Source organism: Hemiscyllium ocellatum, chromosome 23, assembly GCF_020745735.1.
Source record: "Hemiscyllium ocellatum isolate sHemOce1 chromosome 23, sHemOce1.pat.X.cur, whole genome shotgun sequence".
NCBI classification, from domain to species: domain Eukaryota; kingdom Metazoa; phylum Chordata; class Chondrichthyes; order Orectolobiformes; family Hemiscylliidae; genus Hemiscyllium; species Hemiscyllium ocellatum.
In genome coordinates this window covers 55,649,517-55,676,412 of record NC_083423.1, presented here as the reverse complement: position 1 = coordinate 55,676,412, position 26,896 = coordinate 55,649,517, and the positions used below count along the sequence as shown (strand labels likewise).

Here is a 26,896-nt window from a genome sequence, read left to right as displayed (position 1 = left end):
TTATTCTTTAAAACGTGCGTATTTGTAAATATATATTGTGAAAGTAGGAAAGATAGTGCACTCCTCGAACAGTGATCACATCAATTTTCTCAGTTTACCGTCTCATCCAAAAGGTGACACTTCCACCTCACCTCACCACACTAGATGGTCAATCTGGATTATGTCTTAAAGACTCTGGGATGGAACCTGAACTCATAACCTTCAGACTCACGATACAGGAGTGCTAAGTACTGAGCCACAGCTAAGAACACTGAACATGTCACACCATTTAAACCTAACACAAGATTAAAGGTGGGATGCAGACAATAAAACATTGTTCTGATTGAACAATGGAGTTAACCTTGAGGGATGATAGGCCTACCTCTATACTGATATATGTCAAGGCACGGGTATTAGCAATGTCTGTCACCCTGAACCCAATAACTTCCTGCTGATGTGTTTATATCTAGTCAATATAGAAATTGACAAAAACAGCATTTTTGGGGAAATTCTTGATTGACTTAGAACTACAAAAATAAGCAACATTAGGAAAACAAACCAACATGAGGCAGTAGAGTATAGAAGGGCTGCTTCTGCTTGTGAAAGAGGGTCTACACAGAGATAATGAGGAATTTCTCCCCACAGAGGGCTATGAACTGCAGTGGTCTGTCAATGCTGGGTCGCTAAGTATATTCAAAGTGAAGACAGCCTGATTTTTAATTGTTAGGGAATCAAGGGAAAAGGCAGGAAGGTGGAGTTGAAGATTATCAGATTAGCCAGGTTGCCACTGAATGATGGAATAGACTTGATGGGCTGAATGGCCTTTTTCTGTTTCTATGTTTTCTGGGTTTTATAGAATCATAAGCCCCTATTTTAACTCTCCCTGAAAGTGGGTGGGGAGAGGCCAGAGAGACAGTCACAACCTAGACAATAACTGACTAAATATCAAGTTGGAGCTGTTGGGAAGAGGGCCCTGAGCAGTTATAGGTTGACCTGCCTAGAGTGTCCAGGGTTGTGTAGATTAGGTGCATTAGTCAGGGGTTAAAGGATAGGGGAATGGGTCTGGGTGGGTTACTCTTCGGAGGGTCGGTGTGGACTTGTTGGGTCTGTTTCCACACTGTCGGGGTTCTATTTGTTTCCTTGCAGATGTCAGTGCATTCTCAGGCCACAAAATGTAGCCGTGGGCCTCCCTGGATCTATCTCCCTAACGATGGCCAGAACCTTCCCATATCATTTCACTGGGTCCCTGGCTGTGGCGTCCTTTTCTGAAACCCTTGCTCTTACTCGACAGCCTGGGTCTGCATATGTTTGCTACAGGTTGGATCACAGGGTTTGCTGACAAGGTCTGAAGGTTCCAATTGGCTGAGCCTCCATGTACCTTCACTCAACAGGACCACTGGCCATTCTGGGTCACACAGCGCCCACTAACAACTCTCCACCCACCTCCTGCCTCTTTCTCCTCCTCTCTCTCTTCCTAAATACCTCCATAATTCTCAGATCATCTCCCCCCTCCACAACTAGTCAGGGGCCATGGAACATTGTACAATATGCCTATCGAAAGCCACTGCACCTCCGCCCAGTCCCTCAAATGGAAGTGAAAGTGATGGAAACAATGCGTTCCAGCACCACTAATCCAGAATCTTGTTTCCAGCATCTGCAGTCATTGTTTTTACCCAGGTGATTCTAACTCTACTGCAAATCCTCTTGCAAGGATGCTTGCCTTGAAGAAGTTTTCCTCCTCTCTCTCTCTACAAGAATCTCAGGGAATCCCTCTCCCACTGCAACTCCCAGGTCATTTCCTCTGCCCTGAAGCTCTTCAACCATGTCCTGAAACAAACTCGCTACCACAGCCACATTTGCTTTCTCAGTGCCTGCCTCCGTAACCAACTCATTCCACACGGACTCCGGACCACCTTTAAACCAGCAGAGTTCGGACCTGAACAGGACAAACAGATTCAAAAACACCAGCAACGGTTCTCCTTCAAGATCCTCCGCTCCACGCTTGCAGCAATGTGCCGGCACCTAACCTCTCTACAGTCAGCCCTGCCTCAGCTGAGAGCCACACACTCTCAGAATTGCAAAGGACCCACTCTGTACTACATCTTCAGGAGAATTCATACTCTCAACAAACAGTATTTTGACTCCATCTCAAACATCAAAAACTGTAAGTACAACAAACTTTTATCTACCCACCTCCATAACCAGCACTCCTCAAACATTCCAGAAGATTCCCCCAGCCTCTGGAACTGCTCGGACACCATTAGCCATGCAGCAGCCACCCTCCCATTGATTGATGATGTCACTTCTGCTCCCATGGCCACTCCCACAGCCACTTCCAACCCTTACAATTCCTCATGCATCACACGTGATATCACTTCCACCTATCACATCATCGCTGATGTAACACGCTCAGTGACTTCCGCCACCCCTACTGCCATGTCTGCCACCACTTCTGCCCCAACCAACGCTACTCACCTGCATTCTGCTGACATGCCCCCCACAGATCCCACTGTCACTATCCCCACCCCCCAGAACCCCGAGGGCATGACTCCACCCCCATTCCCCCCACCATCACACCCACTCCAGTTACTGGCTCCGACCCCACTCCCAGCTCCACACCCACCCCAGATCCCAGCTCCCAGCCCTGCCGAGTTTTCACCATCCCTCCCGACCTTCCCCTCACTGAGGACGAACGATCAGTCCTCAGCAAAGGACTCACCTTCATCCCCCTCCGTCCACGCATCAGTGAATTTAATACACGCCGTGACATCGAACAATTCTTCCGTCGCCTCCGCCTCCGAGCTTACTTTCACAATCAGGACTCCCGCCCACCTTCCGAGGACTCCTTCACCCACCTCCAACACACTGCATCCACCTGGACACCCTGCGCTGGCCTATTACCTGCCCTCGACCTCTTCATTTCCAACTGCCACTGGGACATTAACCGCCTCAACCTGTCTACCCTCCTCCCCCACTCCAACCTCTCACCCTCACAACGCGCAGCCCTCCAATCTCTCTGCTCCAATCCCGACCTCACCATCAAGCCAGCGGCTAAAGGGGGCGCAGTGGTAGTCTGGCGCACTGACCTCTACACCGCTGAAGCTAAAAGCCAACTCAAGGACACTTCTTCCTACCGCCCCCTTGACCATGACCCCATCCCCCATCACCAAACCATCATCTCCCAGATCATACAGAACCTCATCATCTCAGGAGATCTCCCACCCACAGCTTCCAACCTCATAGTCCGGGAACCCCGCACTGCCCGGTTCTACCTCCTTCCCAAGATCCACAAGCCTGACCACCCCGGCCGACCCATTGTCTCAGCATGCTCCTGCCCCACTGAACTCGTCTCTACCTACCTCGACACTGTCCTAACCCCCTAGTCCAGGAACTCCCCACATACATTCGAGACATGACCTCCTCCAAGACCTCCATTTCCCCAGCCCCCAATGCCTCATCTTTACCATGGATATCCAATCCCTCTACACCTCCATCTGCCATGACTAGGGCCTCCAAGCCCTCCGTTTTTTCCTGTCCCGACGTCCCCAACAGTACCCTTCCACCGACACTTTCATTCGTTTGGCCGCACTGGTCCTCACCCTTAACAATTTCTCCTTCGAATCCTCCCACTTCCTCCAGACCAAAGGGGTAGCCATGGGCACACATATGGGCCCCAGCTATGCCTGTCTCTTTGTTGGCTACGTAGAACAGTCGATCTTCTGTAACTACACCGGCACCACTCCCCACCTCTTCCTCCGCTACATTGATGACTGCATTGGTGCCACCTCGTGCTCCCGCGAGAATGTTGAGCAATTCTTCAACTTCACCAACACATTCCACCCTGGCCTTAAATTTACCGGGACCATCTCTGACACCTCCCTTCCCTTCCTGGACCTCTCCATCTCCATTACTGATGACTGACTTGACACTGACATTTTTTACAAACCCACCGACTCCCACAGCTACCTGGATTACACCTCTTCCCACCCTACCTCTTGCAAAAATGCCATCCCCCGTATTCCCAATTCCTCCACCTCCGCCATATCTGCTTCCAGGAGGACCAGTTCCACCACAGAACACACCAGATGGCCCCCTGATGACCACAATGGAAGGGAGACCGCAATTTCCCTTCCCACATGGTTAAAGATGCCCTCCAATGCATCTCGTCCACGTCCCGCACCTCCGCCCTCAGACCCTACCCCTCCAACCGTAACAAGGACAGAACGCCCCCGGTGCTCATTTTCCACCCTACCAATCTTCGCATAAACCAAATCATCTGCCGACATTTCTGCCACCTCCAAAAAAACACTACCACCAGGGATATATTTCCCTCCCCACCCCATTCCGCCTTCCACAAAGACTACCTGGTCAGGTCCACACCCCCCCTACAACCCACCCTCCCATCCTGGCACTTTCCCCTGCCACCGCAGGAACCGTAAAACCTGTGCCCACACCTCCTCTCTCACCTCCATCCAAGGCCCTAAAGGAGCCTTCCACATCCATCAAAGTTTTACCTGCACATCCACCAATATCATTTATTGTATCCATTGCTCCTGATGCGGTCTCCTCTACATTGGGGAGACTGGACGGCTCTTAGCACAGCACTTTGGGGAACATCTCTGGGACACCTGCACCAATCAACCACACCATCCTGTGGCCCAACATTTCAACTCCCCCTCCCACTCTGCCGAGGACATGGAGGTCCTGGGCCTCCTTCACCGACGCTCCCTCACCACCAGACGCCTGGAGGAAGAACGCCTCAGCTTCCACCTCGGAACACTTCAACCCCAGGGCATCAATGTGGACTTCAACAGTTTTCTCATTTCCCTTTCCCCCACCTCACCCTAGCTCCAAACTTCCAGCTCAGCACCGTCCCCATGACTTGTTCTACCTGCCTATCTTCTTTTCCACCTATCTGCTCCACCCCCTCCCCTCCCCGACCTATCACCTTCATCCCCTCCCCCACTCACCCATTGTACTCTATGCTACTTTCTCCCCACCCCCACCCTCCTCTAGCTTATCTCTCCATGCTTCCGGCTCTCTGCCTTTATTCCTGATGAAGGGCTTTTGCCCAAAACGTTGATTTTATTGCTCCTTGGATGCTGCCTGAACTGCTGTGCTCTTTCAACACCACTAATCCAGAATCTGGTTTCCAGCATCTGCAGTTATTGTTTTTACCTATAAGGGTATCTGTACTAAACTGCAATGAGTGAGGTGAATGACAGGTAGAGATATGGAATGGATAATGGGCCAGGGGTTGAGGGGCAGGGTTGTAATGGGTGGGACATGTAATGGATTGGCTGAAAGACACACCATGTACAGAAGATGGAATAAGCAAGGTGGGGGTATAACAGGCAGGCAGTTAAGGAATAGGGGTGTACCAGATCAGCCAATCACTAATTCCCAATCTCTCCCAATGGTTAAAATCAACCCTAAAGATAGTTACCTTCCCGAGCTTATGAGAAACTAAGGAGAAGGAATCCATGAAGGCCTGTGCAATGACGGAGAGACAGCTATCCAAGTGCGGGGTTTTCTCCATGTCAAACACAAACTGAGGATTTTTAATGATGTTTATCCAAAAGCGAAGGGGAAGGCTGATGAAGAAAGAACAGTCATGTTAAAACCTGACCCTGTCAATTTCAAAACCGTAACATCAATGAGCTGCCTCACTTGTTTCATTTCCCTGATGGTTCTGTGATGTTATGAGCAACCCAATCAAGCTGATTGGTTCCACTTCCAGTTTGGAGTCCTGCTGTATCCTGTTTCACTGTAGTGATGTTATTACTGACTGTTCCTAACACTCAGCAGACAGCAGCTCAACATTGCTTAATTCGTTACCAAGACGCTCCACAACTAAGGGGATGGGCTGATATTGGAGAAGTTTGTCCCATTCACTACCTGGTAATCTGACCTGACCCTAATGAAAGAGCAACACTCCAAAAGCTCGTGATTTCACATGAACCTGTTGAACTATAACCTGGTGTTGTGTCCACCCCAGTCCAACGCCAGCACTTCCACAACATGGTAATCTGATAGATGCAATACTGTTTCAATCCTGAGCACCATCCTGGGAAGGACACGAAGACTGAAGGATTGAAGACAAGATTCACCAGAACGATTCCTGAAATGAAGATTGTGAAGAGAGATTGGAGAAGCTGGGATTGTTCTCCTTGGAAAAGGGAAGGTTGACAGGAGATCTGATGGAAGGATTCAAAATCATGAAAAGGGTGGACAGAATAGATAGGGAGAAAATGTTTCCATTTGTGAAAAAAAATTAAGATTTATATCAATTAGATTACTTACAGTGTGGAAACAGCCCTTCGGCCCAACAAGTCCACACCGACCTGCCGAAGCGTAACCCACCCATATCCCTACATTTACCCCTTTACCTAACACTACGGGCAATTTAGCATGGCCAATTCACCTGACCCGCACATCTTTGGACTGTGGGAGGAAACCGGAGCACCCGGAGGAAACCCACGCAGACACGGGGAGAACGTGCAAACTCCACACAGTCAGTCGCCTGAGTCGGGAACTGAACCCGGGTCTCAGGCGCTGTGAGGCAGCAGTGCTAACCACTGTGCCACCGTGCCGCCCATAATTAGCAAAAGAACCAAAAGCAACATGAGAAAAAAAATCCTTCACTCAGTGAATGGCGAAGCTCCAGAATGCACTGCCTGAGAGAGTGTGTTTCTATGCAAAAGGGAATTGGACTGTTATTTCAAAAGGATCAATGTGCACAGTTATTGGGAGAAGGCAGTTCAGATACGAAGGGTTGAATAGGCTCTTGCATTGTAACAGTTTTATGGGAGTATCTGTGGGGCAGGAAGGAGGGATTTACAACAGGAAGGAGACACGATCCATGGGGCATGGGGCAGGAAGGAGGGATTTACAACAGGAAGGAGACACGATCCATGGGGCATGGGGCAGGAAGGAGGGATTTACAACAGGAAGGAGACATGATCTGTCAAAGTTATCCACCACTGGGTGAAGAGAAAAGCTTGCTGACCTGGATGAGAAGCTAATCAAAGGTTTGTCTATCCTCTCAAGGGACCATGGTACATTTTAACAAAACACAATGCAGTTCTCTCCAATGTTCTTACCAACATTGATCCCTCAACCAAATCACATTACATCCCATTGCTGACAGTGGGAGTTTGCTGTGCCACATTTTCTACATTACTACAGTGGTTATAGCACAAGAGCATTTCATTGACTGTAATTCACTGTGAGTCAGTCCTGAGGTAGTGAAGAAAAGAAAAACTTGAATTTATACAGCACCTTTAATACCATAAGTGGTAGAAGCAGAGGCAGGCCATTCAGCCCATAAGATGGGCACGGTGGCACAGTGGTTAGCACTGCTGTCTCACAGCGCCTGAGACCCGGGTTCAGTTCCCGACTCAGGCGACTGACTGTGTGGAGTTTGCACGTTCTCCCCGTGTCTGCGTGGGTTTCCTCCGGGTGCTCCGGTTTCCTCCCACAGTCCAAAGATGTGCGGGTCAGGTGAATTGGCCATGCTAAATTGCCCATAGTGTTAGGTAAGGGGTAAATGTAGGGGTATGGGTGGGTTGCGCTTCGGCGGGTCGGTGTGGACTTGTTGGGCTGAAGGGCCTGTTTCCACACTGTAAGTAATCTAATCTAATCTGCTCTGCTGTTCATTGAGATCATGGCTGATTTGATAATCCTTAAGTCCATCTTCCTGCTTTGTTCTCATACACCTTGACTGCCTTACTGATTTCAAATCTGCTTATCTCAGCTTTGAATATACTTAATAACTCAGCTAAAGAAGTTCACAAATTCACCACACTCTGAAAGAGTGTTCTTCCTTATCTCTATCTGAAATAGGCAACCCCTTATTCTGAGATTATGCTCTTTGATTTGAGGCTCTTTCACAAGGAGAAACAATCTTTCCACATCTACCCTGTCAAATCTCCTCAGAATTCTATATATTTCAATAAGATCACCTCTTGTTCTTCTAAACTCCAGTGGGTAGGACCTCCAGACATCTCAAAATGCTTCGCACTCAAAAAGGGATCAGTGAAGGAATCACTGTTGTAATGTAAGAAATGTGGTTCTTCTGTTCCATTTGCTTACTTGTTTTTGACAATTCTCGGGCTAGTTTTTAGACTGGGGCAGATAGTGATGAGACAGGGAAAGATTAGTGTAAGCAAGCTCACAATCTGATCAGAAAGCTTCATGTGTCAGCAGGCCACAGGAGGGACACGAGACTGGAGTGCATTCAGAGAATGAGGAACAACATGTTGATGGTTGGATAGAACAACTTGCACCCTCAATACACAAGCTAGAAACAAAATTCTGGAAACAGCCAGTGAGTTAGCAATATTCACAGAAAAGTGAGGCTAAGATTAATCCCCATGTAATAGAGTCACCCAGCACAAAAACAGAGCCTTTGGTCCAACCAGTCCATGCCAAACATAATCCCAAACTGATCTAGTCCCACCTGCCTGCTCCTGGTCCATATACATCCAAACCTTTCCTACCCATACATCTTTTAAACAGTATAATTGTGTCCACATACACCACTTCCAAGGAAGTTCTTTCCATGTTCTAAACCCCTTTGAAGAAATTGGAATTCTACAGCTGAAGAGATGGAATGAAAGCTGCAATTATTGAATAAGGATGTGCTTGGAGCTGGATTTCCTGAGTAACAGGATCTTTGCCCAGTTCACTTTGCTGAGTTATCATTCATCATTAGAAACTCATGGCTGTGATCAGTTGTGTACATGTAATAGAGCAATGTCAATGTTTTGGAAAGGACACTGGACCTGGCAGGATGTCTCCATGCTGGTTGAATCCATATTGAACTTTGAATCAAGTGAGACAACACACACTGTCCAGTCTGCTGAACATATGTTGAACTCTTTCCTTCAGAACAGGGTGGCAGTTCAAGATCCTCAAGCCCAGAGTGCATTATATCCCTCATAACCTCACCTCAAGATGGCAAAAATACATCTCCAAACTGTGTTATTTTCTAAATGGTAAGAATACTCAAAGGTAAGCAAAAGCATCACTAATACTGTAATACTCAGTACCTGTTAGTCTTCCATATGTGTAAGACATCAGGATCAGTTATCTTCTTACTGACAGCCTGAGCATGTAAAATGTCAAAGATGTGCCGAATAGCTATTGGTGGCTTGCTACTTGGAATGTTCCAGATGTTTCTGAAAAGGCTTTCAACAAAAGGGTGAAGTGCAACCTGAAACAGAGAGAGGCCAGTGGCTTCAGGAGTTGATCTGTAAAGCACTTACAACAAATTGCAATATAATTGATCCAGAACAGAGACAGAGGAATAAATGGAAACAAGATTAGAGTGATGCTGGAAAAGCACAGCAAGTCAGCAGCATCTGAGGAGCAGGAAAATCGATCTTTCAGACAAAAGTTTTATTTCTCTAAAAAATTTAGTTTTTTTTATCTCTCCACCCCCGAGGCTCCCAGCCTCATTCCTGATAAGGGGCTTTTGCCCAAATCATCGATTTTCCTGCTCCTTGGATGCTGCCTGACCTGCTGTGCATTTCCAGCACCACTCTAAATCTTAACTCTAATCTCCAGCATCTGCAATACCCACCTTCGCCTGGATAAATGGAAACATTCAAGCGGCGTGGTTGAAAATGTGCTGTCAAAAAAAGCTATGGAGTCAAATTGAAATTGCTACCTAGGTATACCCGACAAGAAGTCTAGAAGTGAAATGCTCTTTTTCAAATTTATTTTTCTCTACAATTGCTCCCTATTTTCCTTTACACATTTCTAAAAAAAACACCTCAGAAGCTGTAAAGAGAAAATACATCTCCAAACAAAACCAAAAGGATTCTGGCCAAAGCAACTTGAACTCCTGTAAAATATTTCCAAAGAGGAATAACTGGACAACTTAGTCTGGATTGTAAAGAAACAAAACTGGAATGGATGGCCCTGTGATATACTAGACAGTGAGAGTTCAAATACCATAAGGACAGAGGTATGCTCATCTCGACAGGCAGGAACAACTCAGAAACATCAGTCGATACGTGATGCTGACATAGTTTTGCCGGACTTGAGGGTGTATTGTACTATCAGAGATTTACCCTTCCAAATGAGGTGTTAAATTAAGGCTCCATATCCTTCTCAGACAGATATAAAGGATCCCATGCTTAATTCTGTAGTAGAATGGAAGAGTTCTCCCCTAGTGTCCTGCCATTATTTATCTCTCAATCAACATCACCTAAGCATTGTCCAGACTGCACAGTTAGTGATGGAGTGTTTGCTATCCTTCATGAAGAATATTGCACGGAAAGACCCATCTCTTTAAGCAGGGTGGATTTCCCCTTTCACGATATTCGTTCATGTATGGGGTCAAGTCAACAGGACAGTGATGGCATCAGTCAGGGTAAGGAAACCAATCAAATTGAAATATTCTCACAGACAGCAACCTAGAAAGTAAAATTCATTGAGTACAGAGAGCAAACAATCTAACAGGGATACATGAATGGGATTGAGATAGGGATTGAACAAACTTCAAAGCTATATTTTATCATAATGGAGGACTTTGATATTTCACAAATAAAATGTTAGTTTTTCAAGTTCAGAAATGTTTCCTGGAAGTAATTCAAGGCTTAGTACACTATCCAAATCTCAGTTCCACCTCATTAATGAGGTATACCTCGATTCAAGCAGTTTTGCAGAAAGATTCATGCTCTGTCAACAGCATCAAAGGATAGATTCTAGTCAGTTCAGTGATTTCTGATTGATTGCAATCTGCAGGAACTTCAACAAAACATTCCTTTAGAGAATCACTGACAAAACCTCGGGATTTCCAGTCTTAGGTGTGTGTGCACATGCTCCAGAAACTGATCTCAGTTTCAGAGGAATACAATGGTGAGTGTTGATGGTTTTGCTATCATTACTGTGACAATAGTATGGCTTAAAGAGGTGTAATTTGTCTTTTTTTTAATTAAGAGAGGTTGTGACAAAGGTGTGTGGAGCAGTCTGTTCCAAGCCAATAAAGTAAACAGCTTGTGAGAGCTTGAGGTTTTTTAAATGTTGGAACAAGAGAAGCAGCAGGAATGGGTGGAGTTAGGTTCCCACAGAGTCAGGGTTTTAGTTTGGCTTTAGTTGGGTTTGGAAGCTGCTATACATCCCTCCCTTCTCAGCAAAAAAATGCTAGCCTTCTCTCTCTGTCTGCCCGAATGTTCTCTTTAAATTATTTTCTCTTGGACTGGAGAAACATTGCATGTGAGACAATCTACTTTACTGAATTTGCCTTTGCCAAGGGTATGTGTACTGGATGTTAATATATTGGAGCAGTTGCTGTTTAGTAGTTAAATGATTTATTATTCTGTTAAGTTTTCCAATAGAATTAAAGTTAAATCAATTCTTCTTCCCTCTGTCTGTATTTTAACAGTAGGGTACAAACAAAGTGCTTTGCTTAAAGCTGTATAACCAATTGAATTACACCTGGAACACTCCCCTCATACTTGTCTTTATACAAGATAAAAGTTAGAATTTAGTCTGTCTTCTTGATCTGTTTGAAGTGGGGTTCGTCTGGTCCATAAGTCCAATGCTTATCACATTAATGTTTGTGAGAGCTTGTTTTTTTAAATTGATTCCTTAATGCAATAGTATTTACATTCTTTAACTCCCAAAGTCCTGAAGAGTGCTATAATAAATGCCTGTCTTTCTTGAATTGAATATCTAATTAATTTCATTGTGACTTAATAAACCATAGAAGTATTGTTGCTACAAAGTATGGAGACTAAGCTAAGACTTAATTGAAGACTTGCTTATAGATTACAAGCACTAAACTAACACTAAGTACTATCTTAGGGTTGAATTGTTACCAATAAGATATCAGATTAACAATTTTGTATCAGTGTTAGCATACTTGAATATGTGTAATAGGTTCAAATCACATCCAGAATGTGGCTACACACTCTGACACTCCCTGGCTCTGACCTGTTCTTGTAGCCATGTGTTTATGCAGCGGGCCCAGTTCAGTTTCTAATCAATTATAAACCTCAGCATGTATGTGGGGGATTCAGTGGTGGTAACACATACTGAATGTCAAGGGATATTCTCTCTTCTTGTAGGTGATTATTGTCAGCCATATACTTGGTGCAGAAGTTACTTGTTATTTGTCAGTCAAAGCATGGATATTGTCCAGATCTTGTTGCATTTGGAAATTGATGGCTTCAGTATCTGAGGAGTCTCAAATGGTACTGGACATCGGTGAACATCCCCACTTCTGACTTTATGATGGAGGGAAGGTCATTGATGAGGCAGCTGAAGATGGTTGGGCCGAGGTCACTACCCTGAGGAACTCCTGCAGACATGTCCTGGAGCTGAGATGATTGACCTCCAACAACCATGATCATGTTCCTATGTGTCAGGTATGACTCCAACCAGCAGAGAGTATTCCCCTGAATCCCATTGACTCCAATTTTGCCTGGGCTCCTTGATGTCAAGGGGGCCTTGATGTCAAGGGCAGGCACTCTCATCTCACCTCTCGATGAGAACTCTTTTGTTTGTATTTGGACTAAGGCTGTAAAGAGGTCAGGATCTGTCTGGTTCTGGTAGAACAATTAAGGGTCAGTGAGCAGGCTATTGCTGAGTAATTATTGACACCCTAATGATTGAAAATAGACTGGTGAGGTGATAACTGGCAGATTGGAACTATCCTGTTTTTCTGACATGGAATGTATCAAATAGAATGAAGACTGGCATCAATGATGGTGGAGAACACAAAGGAAGGCCAAGATGGATCATTCATGTGTCATTTCTAGCTGAAAATACTTACAAGTGCTTCAGCCTTATCAATTGCACTGATGCACTGAGGTCTTCCATCATGGAAGATAGAGATATTTGTGGAGCTTTCTCCTCTTGTGAGCTGTTAATTGTCCACCACCATTCCTGACTGAATGTGGCAGGACTGCAGAGCTTAGATTTTATTTGTTGGTTTATGGGATCACCTAGCTCTATCTAGGTGATCTATTTGACATGTAAGTAGTCCTGTTTGGTAGCATAACCAGGGTGACACCTCATTTTTAGGTATGCCTGGTATAAGTTCTTCTGCATTCTTATTGAGTCAGGGTTAGTATGCCAGGGCATAATTGTTGTTGGATACAATTAGCTGCTGCTGATGGCCTACTATGCCTCACAGATTCCCAGTTTTGAGTTGGTAGCTCAGTTCAATTCTACCCTATACAACAAGATAGTGGTGCTACACAGACTATATAGGGTATCTTTACTGTGAAGATGGGACATTGGCACCATAAGAACTGTGCAGTGGCCAGTCCTGCTGATACTGTCATGTATGGACAAATGCATGTGCTACAGTTGGATTGGAAAAAGTGAGGTCAGTTTGTTTGCCCTTTGGTTAGTTCGCTCACTGATTGCCAAAGTCGCATTCTTGCAGTAATGTCCTTTAGGACTTGGCCAGATCAGTGATCAAGTCATGTTTTTAGTGATGGGCATCAAAATCCTCTATCCAGAGTACACACTGAGCCCTTACCACCCTCAGAGAATCCTCCCAATGGTACTGAATATGGAGGAGCACTGATTCATCAACTGAGAGACATAAGTAGGGGTGCAGTAAGTAGCAATCAGTAAGGGGTTTCCCTGCCTATGCTTGACCCATTTCCATGGGACTTCAATGTATCTGTCATTAATGCTGAGGAATCCCAGGGGAGCTCCCTTCCAACTGTATATCACCACAGCTGTCACCTCTGCTGGTGGGACAGGACATATCCATGGATGGCAATGGTGGTGTCTGGGGCATTGTCTGTAAGGTATGATTCTGTGAGTATGACAATACCAAGCTGTTGCTTGAATGGTCTCTGAGACAGCCCTCCCCAACTTCAGGCACAAGCCTCTAAAGTAACCAGGACTTTGCAGAGTTGACAGGGCTGTGTTTACCATTGTCATTCCCAGTATCTAAATCAATGTCAGATAGTCTGTCCAGTTTCATTTCTTTTATTTAGCTTCATACAACTGAGTAGTTTTCCTAGCCATTTCAGAGGACTGTTAAGAATAAACCACATTGTTGAGGGTCTGGAGTCACATGTACGCCAGACCAGGTAAGGATGGCAGATTTTTCTTCTCTCGAGGACATTAGTGAGACAGATGGATTTTCATGACAGACTTTCAAAATCAACAACCGTTTCATGGTCACCATTAGACCAGCTTTTAAATGGATGTTTATTAATTCAATTCCAATTTCACCAAGCAATGTGAGAACTGAACCCAGACCCCAGGGCATTAGCCTGGATCTTTAGATGACCAGTTCAGTGATAATACCATTATATTGCATTATCACTACAGGAATGAGTAATGCCTTATGACACTATCTGAAGTCTAGTCCTGGTCAATATATATCACTTGGTCAACCTTACTGAAATGGTGACATGTACTTCATCACATCACAGTAGATGGATCCATGTTCTGCAGAAATGATCAGCTGTACTTCCTATACAACAATAGTGTCTCCACTTCCAAAGTGCATGTTGACTATAAAGTACTTTGGAACCCTGTGAAGCCATGAAAGACACAATACAAATTGAGGCCTTTTCCTCAGTGGCAGCTTGTCAAGAGGAAGAAGCAGTCAACAAACTAACCGTGAGATTTCAGACCATTTGGAAATATCATGGCTGATTTTACCCCCAGTCTATGGAGCAAAATGGTAAAAGAACACTCACAGTTCCACAAGTGTAACAGTACCTTAGAAGATAGCAGCTTTGTTAGATACATCTCCTTAACCTTGAAATTTTGTTTTCCTCGATCTGGCGCATTAGTTTCTGCAATTTCTGAACTTGGTGAGATCTAAAGAAGGTAAGATATTGTCACAAATAAAACGCATAACTAGAAATGTTGGTTATAAACTGAACTGGAGTGAAATACATACCAGGTGGCAAAGTGTCTCTGCAGATTGATTATCTAGAGCAAATGAGAGAAGGTGATTTTTGAAGGAGGTCACTCATATATTAGTACAGAGTTTAATATTTTGAATATTGCACTAAAGGCAAGTAGCTGAGGCATGAACTGCATACTTCTGGCGATTAAACAACACTCAATGTGGTTTTGCACTGTGGGAATATACAAATGATTTTTACATATATATCAGAAATATTTGCAAAATTCCAGCTCACGATGAAAGAACTTTCACTCAGGCACATCTCAGTTTCAAAGTAATCAGCGAGAGTGACATACCAGGGGTCACAGAGATCGAAAACAGGAAAAAAGAGCCTTCTGCCTGTACACACACTCCATTGTTTCATCTTTATACATCACTAATGTAACAAAACATCCTTAGGCACTTTACAGCTGCATAAACTGATCAAAAAAATCAAACATTGATTGAAGACAGCTTCAATTCTTTTAAAGGTTACCTCTTTTTGGACGGTCGACTCTTCTAACGGCAACCACTGATGCTGCAGCTGGAATCTGAATAGGGGTGCGAAGAATTAACAAGTTAACAGACATTGTCAAAAATACACAATCACATACACATGATCACGCACACGTGCACTCTGTCACTCTCACCCTCATACCTCCTCACAAACACACGCTTAACACTCAGGATTTTTTTGTAAAGACAGTCTGACTGCAGCAGCCTTTTAAAAAATTGGCACCTTGGGAGCAGGATGGCCCTGACCCTGACAGGTACCTGAACTGCTAGCAGTGTGAAGGGCCAAATATTAAACCACCCACATGCAGCAATTCCAAACATAGCAGATCCATTTGGAATTGGGACTGACTGCATAAAGACTACAATTTTGTAATTCCAAGGGGTCTGAATCACAACTTTTTGCAGCAGGCGTAAACACGCCTGCTGGTGGATGAGCTCTGTTTAAGTGCCATGAGGTGATTGTGGGTGGCACGGTGGCACAGTGGTTAGCACTGCTGCCTTGCAGTGTCAGAGACCCGGGTTCAATTCCCGCCTCAAGCGACTGACTGTATGGAGTTTGCACATTGTCCCCCGTGTCTGCATGGGTTTCGTCTGGGTGCTCTGGTTTCCTCCCACAGTCCAAAAAATATGCAGGTTAGGTGAATTGGCCAAGCTAAATTACATCGTAGTGTTAGGTAAAGGGGTAAATGTAGGGGAATGGGTGTGGGTGGGTTGCGCTTCGCGGGTCGGTGTGGACTTGTTGGGCCGAAGGGCCTGTTTCCACGCTGTAAGTAATCTAATCTCAATCCCCACCTCTTTAAAAAAGTGAATTAAGCCAGGATAAAATAAAGCAGACTCCTAATGCTAGAGTGTACTGATAGTCTGGCCAATCGCTTAGAAGAAGTTATTAGCTGTTTACTTCTGCAGTTTCAATAAGCTTCAGTGTTGACATTTTACAAGAGGTTGTTATTACAGCTGAGTTTCAAAATCACTTTATAAGGGGCTGGGTTCACATGTTGATTGATAGATTGAGAATATTAAGATGTGTTTAATGATTTGGCTGTCTCTGAGGTGATGAGTGGAGACGTGTTTTTGTTTTGTAAAAGATTGACCATTTGAGGAGATTTACTGTGTTGAATGGGAGGTTTTAGTTTGCAGTATCGAGTATGTAGCAAGAACTTTGTCAGGTTGTAGCATCTTCTTATGGTTGGTTTTCCCATAAAGAATACTGGTAGAGTGACTATGGAAGTGATAAAGATGATACAGGGTTTTGAGAGGGCATGAGGAGATATAGGGGGACATAACATAAAGGACTAGTGACCTTCGTACAATCAGGCCAAAGTCTCTGCGAACTAAGGTGGACCTTCCAACCAGCCTTCTTGGTACCTACCTGGCCCATGACCCCTTCCAAATGGTCAATGCAGGTGATGGGCCTGTATCCATTCTGCCCCCATTTCCCTGGAATGAAAGTAAGGAAAGGAGGCGGGTCTATCCTGTTCAGAAATTTCACAAAATCCCGAATTGTGAGATTTCCCCGAATCTCTCAAAAGACACACATGAACAGTCTCACAGCCACTCACGTAGGCACACACACACACACACACACCTCTCTCTCTTTCTCTTTCATTCTCACTGTACCCAAAAATCTACTCTCCCCTAAACCAATGAAATGGGATCTTGATCCCTAAAGCTCATTCTCTCCTTCTTTATATGCTTTTCCACCTATTCCCTTACCCACACCCTTTCCTCCTGATAACCTACTTTCTGGCTCCAATGCCCTGCTCTATCTTTGCTGATACCCTCCTCTCTCCTCACTGATACCCTACCTTCCCTCCCCTGTTCTCTCCTCCCTGTGCTCCTATTGACAAAGGGAAATTGTCAGCCCCTTTACTGACAATTGAAAATGATTGGTGCAGATATGACCAGGATCGGCCTCATACCTGATAGTGTCTAACTGTGTTTAATTTCTTTATCCCATTTTCAAGAACTTGTGATGATTGGTCGATATCCTGGAGTATTTGGTTTGATCCATTCTTAACATATTCTAGAACAACAAAGAAACACTTAATTATTCAGTGAATGAGTGACATAACTCAACAGATGCAAACTGTTGCTTTGCACATGCACATCCAAGTCTCTCTGCTGCTGCGCACTCTTCAGAGTTACCCTTTCTGTCACAACGTTTCTCCCTGTTCTTTTCATCAAAATGTATCAGCTCACACTTCTTGCATAATAGTTCATTTGCCACCTACCTGCCCACTCCAACAACTTGTCCTTTTGGAGTTCTACATTCAATGTCCTTATAATATCTACAATGCACCAAATTTTGGTCCATCTGTGGAATTTGAAAATGTCCCCACATGCTACAAGATCTAAGTGGACAGAAGCTCTTGTGGACCTCAGTATCTGTTCCTACTGTATCTTTAGTTTTCAGTATGTGAGCTGGAGTTGTTTTGATAAAATATTAGCAAAGGACACCAGAGTTGACCAGACCATGTAGATGCCCCAATCACGCAAAGGGGGTTTGAACTAAACACCTGAGAAGGAAATTACCCAGGTCGATATCTTCCATTTTGAATCTCTGTGAGTAACCATATCTGCTAAAGAAAGCCTCAAAAATCTTCTCCTTTGCTTGTCCTATTGTGTCACAATCCAGAACATCCACTTCTAACATGGGCTGGCTGTCCAGATCATCGTCGGCCTCAGTGTTCAGTTGGAATGAAACGTCCAGTTTCTACCGGGAGAGAGATCAATACATTAACGCCCATTCTCACAATTTCACCAATGCAACATTAACCTCCTGATCTGGAAACTAACTGTGAACAAGGAGTCATTCCTCAATAATAGAATAATGAAGTTGTGCAGCAAAAAAACAGACACAGAGAGGGTAATTTCAGGAAGTGTTGCCCAATTATACATCCGTTCATGACAGAGTATCAATGGTTGATTAAGGACACGTTATATAGTTACTGGGAGACGGCAGAAGTGAATTTGAGAAACTAACACAAGCAATAAATTCAGATGGCGGGAGCCTTCGTTTTAAAATATATTTAAAAATGAATCTCTATCTCATGGAACTGGTATCTGTCTGAAATGTCACCTTGATCTTTGAGATTGTGAACAGATTGGAGGTTTTCCAAGATGAATTTTCTGAAGCTATCTGATAAATTCTCACATGTGCTGCCTTGCAAATCATTTAGAAATAGTTTGAAGGGCATTGCTGTTCACATCAGAATTGCCTTTGATTCAACTTGAGCAGTCAAATAAGAACTAAAAGGTTGTTTAAGTCTGACTGCAATGAATGGGACTGTAAGTTCTTGGCTGATCTGATTGTGGCGACAAGTCTAATTTCTTCCTCACCACCCCTAACCTTTGACTCCCTTACCAGTAACTTAGCTTTACAAACATTCCTTATCCCAGCCTCCCATGTGCTTTGGGAAAGAGGATTACACAGACTATCAACTCTCTGAGAAATCAATTCTCATCATCTCTGTCTTAAATGGGATGTCCCTCCTTTTTAAACTCCATAGGACTATCTCAGATTTCACTCCATCATATCCCTACCAGTTTGTATATATTTCAATTAGATCATCGCTCATGTTTTCCAAGCTTCGAAAGGAGAAAGACATCAGGGCACCAGCCATCAAATTGCATTATACACTGTGTGTGATCTAATACCTAATATCAGCATTCCACTGAGTGGGTGGTATCCTTTTGGGTGCAGTTGATCTCAGAGATGGCATGCAGAGCTGGCAAAGTGTCTCATGTAGTCATGGTGTCTTGTATTGTGGGATCCTACAACCCTCACAAAGCTAGGTCCTCACTCTCTGGTGGGAGAGAATGAGATATTTTCAGACCTCACGGAATATACAGGCACTCTGGCTTCCCATTTCCCATTGAAAATATATCACCATTCTTTCACTGTTCAAGGTCTCAAAATCCTGGTAAACTCCATTCCTGGCAGTGCCATGAGTATCCCATCACCAATGAGCTGCGACAGTTCAAGAAGGCAGCTCACCACCAATTTGAAAATAATTTGGAAGAAAATTCTGTTGGCCAAATTCCCCCATCAAGTAGGAACAGATTAACTATTTATTGTTGACCCACAGGATCCTGTTAACTGGAAAGTGGCTTTCGCAGTTGTCTACCCTGTGCTTTGAGGTAGTTTAATATGTGTTATGCTCTGGGTGCTTTTGATGAGATACAATACAAATGCAAGGTATTCCTTCTTTCCTCTGTACCAAGATGGCTCACACAAACTGGGAGAAGGTTCTCTGCACACATGGTCAAATGAAAGATCATTTAATGTAGTACTTAATGGAAACATTTTACCCTCACAGTAACACAGACCAAGGCAAAGTGGTTAAAAATAAAGGAACAGATGCAGGCAGCTTCACTGTTTTATCATGAACATGACCTTTTTAAATTAAACCATTAACCAACAGACCTTGAAAAAAGCAGAACTACTGATCTTCTGAAGTCAATTCTTGCAAAGAAAAAAAAACCCTTGCATGTTTGTAACACCTTCCACAACCTCAAGGCATCCCAAAATGCTTTGCAACCAGGATATTTTTGAACTGTGGTTACTATTGTAGAGTAGCAAATCTGGCTGTCAGTTTTTCCAGCACTAGTTGTCATAAGAAACAATGAACAAAAAATGACTAGATAATTTTGTTTCAGAATCCGATTGAATGATAAGTATTGACCAATGATGATGCTTCAGCTGATGTGATAGGATCTTTAAAGTCTGCGTGAGAGAGCAGGCAGTGCCTCAATTTAACACCTCATCTGAAAGCAGCACTACCTCAATACTTCACTGGAGTTCCAGCCTGGATTATGTGCTCATGTGCCTGGAGTGAGACCTGAACCCATGCCTCTGGTCTACCATTGAGTCTTCTTTTAATTTCAAAAATATACTTCATTCATTTAAAAAAACACATCGTTACAAAAGCAGTTCTGTTCTATACTGTAGCATGTCAAGGAAACATGACTCCATCCAAACAAACCAAAGGCATCTCTTACTTGAAACAGACTATATTTACATACATTAGGGCACCAGGGTCCAATAACTGAATGGACCCTCTTTTACCTACAGCAGGAAGACCTCAGCTTGATCTTTCCCCACTGCGCCTTGGCAGTGGCTGCCCCAAGCTTTAGAGCATCCCTCAGCACATAGTCCTGGACCTTGCAATGTGCCAATCTGCGACACTCAGTCGAGGTCAACTCCTTATTCTGGAAGACCAATAAGTTTCAGGCTAACCAAAGAGCATCTTTCACCAAATTGACGGTCCTTCAGACACAGTTCTTGTTTGTCTCCATGTGTGTCCTGGGGAACAGACCGTAGAGCAGAGTCCGGCGTCACGGAGCTGCTCAGGATGAACCTTGACAAAAACCATTGCGTCTCTCTCCGGACTTTCCTCTCAAAGGCACATTCCAGAAGGAGATATATGACAGTCTCTACCAACCTCTGCAGTTGCTTCGAGGGCTCTAAGAAGGATCTCATGGGTAATTCCCTTCTTACCACTAGCCAAGTGATGTCTTGGTGCTTGTTGGAAAGTTCTGGTGACGAGACATTCTGGCAAATGGCTTTGACAGTTTTCTCAGGGAGCCATGTGACACAATTAACAATCTGTTCCTTTTCCTGCGAAGCCCCAAAGATGCCACATGCTGACCACTTCCTGATGGAGTTGTGGTCAAGGTGTTTCTCTTTGCAAATTTCACAACAGTGCTCCTCCCTATCTATCTGAGGGTGAGGAAAGGTACAGTTCAGTAGCCATCGGTGATCCTGTCTCTCCTGTATGTGGCTCCTGCATACCTTGATTGTCATTTCTTTAAGCGCTGTACTCCCTTGACCACACTTTCTTGAACTCACTCCATTTCTCTTCATATAGATCTCACTTATTTTCTCAGGGGGTCTGTCTCTGCCTATCTATCAGCTTCTGAGCCAACTAAAAGCTCAAATCACCGGCCAGTCTTTGCACAGACTAGCTCGTCTTGGTGAAGGGCACAAGGCAAAGGGAGAAATCTCACAATGCTGACCCTTCTATCTTTTAGGCAAAGCTCTCAAATATACTGACACATATTGAGGAGCCAACTGTGCTTGCTTCAGGCACGTTTCTGAATGACGATGGTCACACAGCCTGGTGAGAACTTTCTGTATGGTGAGGTATCTAAAGCCAGGTGTTCAGAGCTCTGCTTGTAAATGTGACATCCAGCAGATAGTAGCTGACAGCAAAGTGGCATGTGCCACAATGATGGCCAAGGGTGACAGCAGCTTGGTAAGAGGTCACGCCAACACCTTTTGACCACTCCATATGCTTGTGGCCTCTCATGAATTGGTCCTGTTGCATAAGGCAGTTAGGACTGTAAAGGGTTAACTGCCTTCATTAGATAGGTGCTGATCTTTCAGGATGGAAAAGTCCTGGGAGAAGCCAAACAGAGATTTGTGTCCATCCTATGAGTTCTGCATTAATTGAACAGAGGCTGTGCAGTGTGTCTGTTCATGTCACCAGTTATAGCTAAATTGTGCCCAGCTTTCCCTTCATGCATCTCAGATGTGATGTAACCTACCCAAAGCATTCAGGAAAGTACCAGCAGAAACCAACATTTACAAGAAGTCTCTTCAGCCAGCAGCTAAAATGCACTATGCAAACCCTCTCCCATTCGATTTACTGCATGCCTACCACCTCATATTTTTTATTCCAAAAATATATTTTGTTCATAAAAAATCTTTATCTACATACATAGTCACTAAAGCAGTCCAGTGCTGTGCAGTCTTTGCACATCGAGAACAGACAAATATTGGAATTTGACTCTCCCAATAGTTCCAACAATCTAAAGGCATTTCTTACTTATGCAACATTTTACTTACATACATTTAAGGCACCAGGAAGGTTCAATAATTGAATGGACCCCCATTGTACTTCAGCAGAAAGAACTCAGATGGTGGTCTTTCCATACTGCACCTTGGCGGCATTTGCTCCAAGTTTTAGATCAAATGTAGAGTTTTAAATTCAAAACGTACTTTACTCATTTAAAAAAACTATATATATATATATATACTTCCAAAAGCATTCCTTACTTGTAGATGAAAGACTGGCAATGGCAGCAGCAGAGCTCTTCCCAGTGTCCTCTCAAACATCTCTGCCTCAATCCTCCTCATCAAAATTAGATTAACTGGATTGAATAGCAGTCACTCACAAATGGTGGCACTACACTGGCTGAAGAGCACATTTACTTCGGTAGTTTCCATTATAAATGTGAACATAGGAAATTACCAAAATTAGCTAATAGGAGTTGAAAGTACTTGGTTGATTTGAATGTATTATTGAGACGTTTGTTTGATTGGAGCTTGTTTAATAGTTTACTCATTCTCTACACTTATGATCAGATAAAATGCTTCAAACTTTGGGGTTTGAAAATGAATTTTATAATTTAACCTTTTTGGTATTTTGAACACGAATAGTTCAACTTCCATGTAATCTTGCAAGATCAAAAAGAGGAACTTCTATAACTCCTCGTTAGTTGTTCAGGAACATCTGGTTTGTTGCAATATTACGTTGTACTAAAACCTTGTCAACAGGAAGTGAACTCACAGTGTGAAGGGGTCAATAATATTGTTGATGTGGAATAATTCGCTTTACTTCTGGTCTGACAATGAATTCCGCAAAAAATTATGTAGACAGATATTTTATGTTATGATGCTAGTATAAAGTTAAAACTTACACACTTTACACTTAAACATGGAAGGTAAATCCTCACAATCTTGTAGGAGCTAATGGGAGTTAATTCCCATGTGTCTGTTGTCATGACTGAGGTGTCACTTACCAGAGTTTTAAAGTCTGAAACCTCCCACAACAGCCAGTCTTCGTTTAGTGTGTACAATGCTTTACCACTCACTGCATCCACTGGACCCAGGTTAATCCGCTGTTTTATTGCAGATACAAGCTTAAATAATGGCTCTCCAACAGATTCCTGCAATTAGAAGGACAGTAATTCTCAGGACCTGGAAAACTGCATATCAGCCCTTTTATGAAATCAGCTTCTAAGAGAAACACTGGCTTGTACTTTTATAGCATCTTTCATGACCCCAGGATGTCCTAAAGAGCTTTACAGTCAGTTAAATGCTTTCTGAATGTTAATGAAGTCGGAAATATAACAGTCAATTTATAAACAGCATGGTCCCACAAACATCAATTTGATAATGAAATGTCAATTGTTTCTGTGAAGTTGATTGAGGAACAAATATTGGTCAGGGCACCATGGATAACCCCTGTTTCTTTGTCTATAGTGCCATAGAAACTTCTAAGTACAGGTGAAAGGGCAGATACGGTTTCTAATATTTCCCCAGAAAGATGGCACCACTGACAGAGCAGCATTCGCTCAGTGTCATCCTAGATTATATGTCCAAGTGTTTGGAGTGGAGTTTGAACCCACAAGTTACTGACCTACAACTGATATCTTTGATTTAATTAGGATCAATTTGAGGAATTGACACTTGGGTTTCATGCAAAACCATAATTATCACAGCACCCAGGTATAGCACAGAATTTAGAACTGCAGTGGGATGCGGGAAGTAAAGCAGATGGGATGAGCTCTTCTATCCTCTATCCAATATCCCCTACAAATCATCTCAGCCATTTTACACCCTTAATGTTGTTGCATGTTTTGCCTATTTTGACTTCCCCAAAAGTCTGGTAGCTTATTAACATATATGAGTGAATGTTGAATATCTCACTCGTCTCTGGGACATTAAAGGGCAACTCACCTCTTCTTGTAATCACATCTTTCTCTCACTGAGTGCTCTCCAAATATAAAAGCTGAGTGTAAATATGGATAGTCTGACTGCTGTGAACCCAGTAATGTTAAGAGGAACTTTAATGATCAAGACCAAAACCGCAGACTGACTTTTGCTAAAACAAAAGTGTCTCTTAAATAAAAAGAGGTCATGAGGCCAAAAATAGCATTTCTCTGTGACCTCCACCATGAGCTACTCATCAAAAAGAACATTCTAATTTAATGTCCTCGATCTTCCTGGAATACTTGGCTCAGCAAAACATCTGACAATATGCACTGCAAACGCTTCACGGAGACACCATTTTCTCCCAGAACAGGAACAGCTTTTAGCAAATTCAGCAATGATGCTGTGATTAAGTCACTGAACTTATAATCCGATGGAACAGGAGTTCAAAATGTCACGATTGGCTGTTTCATAATTTGAACTTAGATTTTAAGGTAAATTTTTAAAAAGCTGATCTCAGTAAAACTGTAAAGTTTAATTGGTTCATTACTATCCTTCAGGGAAAGAAATCTGCTGTCGTTACCCAGGCTAGACTGTACTTGCCTCTAATTCCACACTATTCATTCTTTATTCACTCGTGGGACATGGGCATTGCTGGCTAGACAGCATTTATTACCCATCACTAAGTTGCCCTTGACATGAATGGCTTGCTAAGAGTCAACCACGTTGCTGTGAATTTGGAGTCACATGTCGGCCAAATCAGATAGGTTTTTTTCCAAACAATCAATAATGGTTTCATGATCATTTGTAGGTTCTTAATTCCAGTAGATTATTATTGAATTCATATTCCACCATCCGCCATGGCAGGATTTAAGCACAGGTCCCCAGAACATTAGCTGAGTTTCTGGATTAATAGTCTAGTGATAATACCTCCCCATGTTAACTCTGCAAAATGCCACCCAATTATATCAAACTGCTACTCAGAAGCTCAGGAAGATGGCTCACCATCATTACCATAACCTTCTCAGGGCAGTTAGTGGACAATTAATTCCAGCAATTTCCACAAGTCTCAGAATTAGAAAATGTAACAGGCTGATCAGGCAAGCTGAGCTTCAATAAAAAGTGATATCGTGGCCACAATTACATTGATCGCACGCCATGAATACAGAGAATAATGTGAACAACAGTCCTTACCCTCAAAAAGCCATACATGCACAGGGAAATCCAATTAGTGAGCAGTTTCTCAACCACTGTCTCTGTGCGACGGAGTAGCAGCTTTGGCTGGGCAGTTGTTTCATCCATCAAATCATTGAGGAGATGATCAAGCACGTTTGTCAGATAAACTAAATTACTATGAAACGCAATGGTCAGGAACGAAGCAAACTTACACCTGTTAATGACAGATAGTTGGCATTTTCAGAAAGACTGTTAGAAGTTCAGAACTCAATGTTTACTCTCTTGAACTCCTACATACAAATGGACTCTTGCAGATTCAAGATACCAGGACATAAAATATTATTTTAAAACAATTCTTTGATGGGATATGGGCATCACTGACTAGGCCAGTAATCGTTGCCCATTACAATGCCCTTGAACTGTAACTTGCTAGGCTATTTCAGAGGGCCACACATCCATGGATTTAGCATCATATGTGGGCCAGACCAGGTAAAAACAGGAGATTGCCTTCCCTGGAGGGCATCAATGAACCAATGAGTTTTTACAACAATTGGTGAATATTACAGTTATAACTGAGATGAACTTTCAATTTCAGACTTTATTCACTGTATTTAAATTTCACCAGCTGCTGTGGTGGAAATTGAACTCATCTCGTTCAAATATTAGCAAGGGCCTCTGGATTCTAGTTCAGTGACAGTTCTATTGCAACACCACTCCCCCATTAGAAGGACAGATTCAAAGATTTTGGGTGGTCAAATTGGGATTTTAAAAAGTCAGTTGGGAATTGATAGAGGAGCTGTTTCTCCTTTGAGAAATCCAGAAGTGGACTCAACTTCACTATTCTAGAAAGGCCATGCTGAAGTGAAATCAGGAAGTACTGCTTCACACATAGGAGAGTGGAAATCTCAAATCGACCCCTTCCCTAAATTGGAGTTTTCAGACCTGGGATCAATTGCTGTCAAGGGATATGTACCTGTGGGTGAGTTAACAGAGCTGAATTACAAAACAGCCACAATCTAGAAGTGGCTTGAGGAGATCTGTGGCCTAATCCTTTTTCTACCCAAAACGTATGTTTTCATGGAAATTATCATGAAGGTTTGAAATTTGGCACTCTGGAGCTTTTCCTAATGAATGCGTGATGAAAAGCTTTGGCAATGACCCTCTCTCTTCAATGGAATACAAATTTAGTTAAAGACCACAGATTTTGATAATCATTGATTCTATTTCATTCAATATCAATTCCATTGGTTGTAATCATGTGTACTCCAGTCAGCATATGCAATAATCCCAAGGATCCACACATTATTCCCATATCTACCTGCACAGAAAATAACTAAATGGTATCTCCTTCCATCCAAAGCTTGATATAAATATTAAGGCCTGAATGCATGGAAAGCAAGTTATTATTGACTGCGTTTGTTCAAATATTAAAAAGCTCAGTTCCATTCTAGTTAATCTCACTGTAAGACAGCATTATCAGCTTCAGTATATCTGATGGGATCAAACCAAACAATGGGGAACTACGGAAAGGAGAAAGTGAGGACTGCAGATGCTGGAGATCAGAGCTGAAAATGTGTTGCTGGAAAAGTGCAGCAGGTCAGGCAGCATCCAAGGAACAGGAGAATCAA

The 26,896-nt window shown here is 43.2% G+C and overlaps 1 protein-coding gene across 3 annotated transcripts in view; it reads right to left on the bottom strand.

Annotated features, from left to right (window-relative positions):
* The window catches only part of plxnc1 (plexin C1), a 176,250-nt gene that overhangs the window by 5,105 nt on the left and 144,249 nt on the right, over nt 1-26,896 (bottom strand). For all 3 annotated transcript variants that reach the window (XM_060843030.1, XM_060843029.1, XM_060843028.1), the window contains exons 23-31: nt 25,287-25,482; nt 23,180-23,326; nt 17,906-18,086; nt 17,293-17,396; nt 15,354-15,408; nt 14,870-14,901; nt 14,686-14,787; nt 9,033-9,196; nt 5,426-5,573 (exon numbers count right to left, since the gene is read on the bottom strand). In XM_060843030.1, the coding sequence (XP_060699013.1) occupies nt 5,426-5,573; nt 9,033-9,196; nt 14,686-14,787; nt 14,870-14,901; nt 15,354-15,408; nt 17,293-17,396; nt 17,906-18,086; nt 23,180-23,326; nt 25,287-25,482 (1,129 nt within the window). The remainder of the gene's footprint in view (nt 1-5,425; nt 5,574-9,032; nt 9,197-14,685; nt 14,788-14,869; nt 14,902-15,353; nt 15,409-17,292; nt 17,397-17,905; nt 18,087-23,179; nt 23,327-25,286; nt 25,483-26,896) is intronic.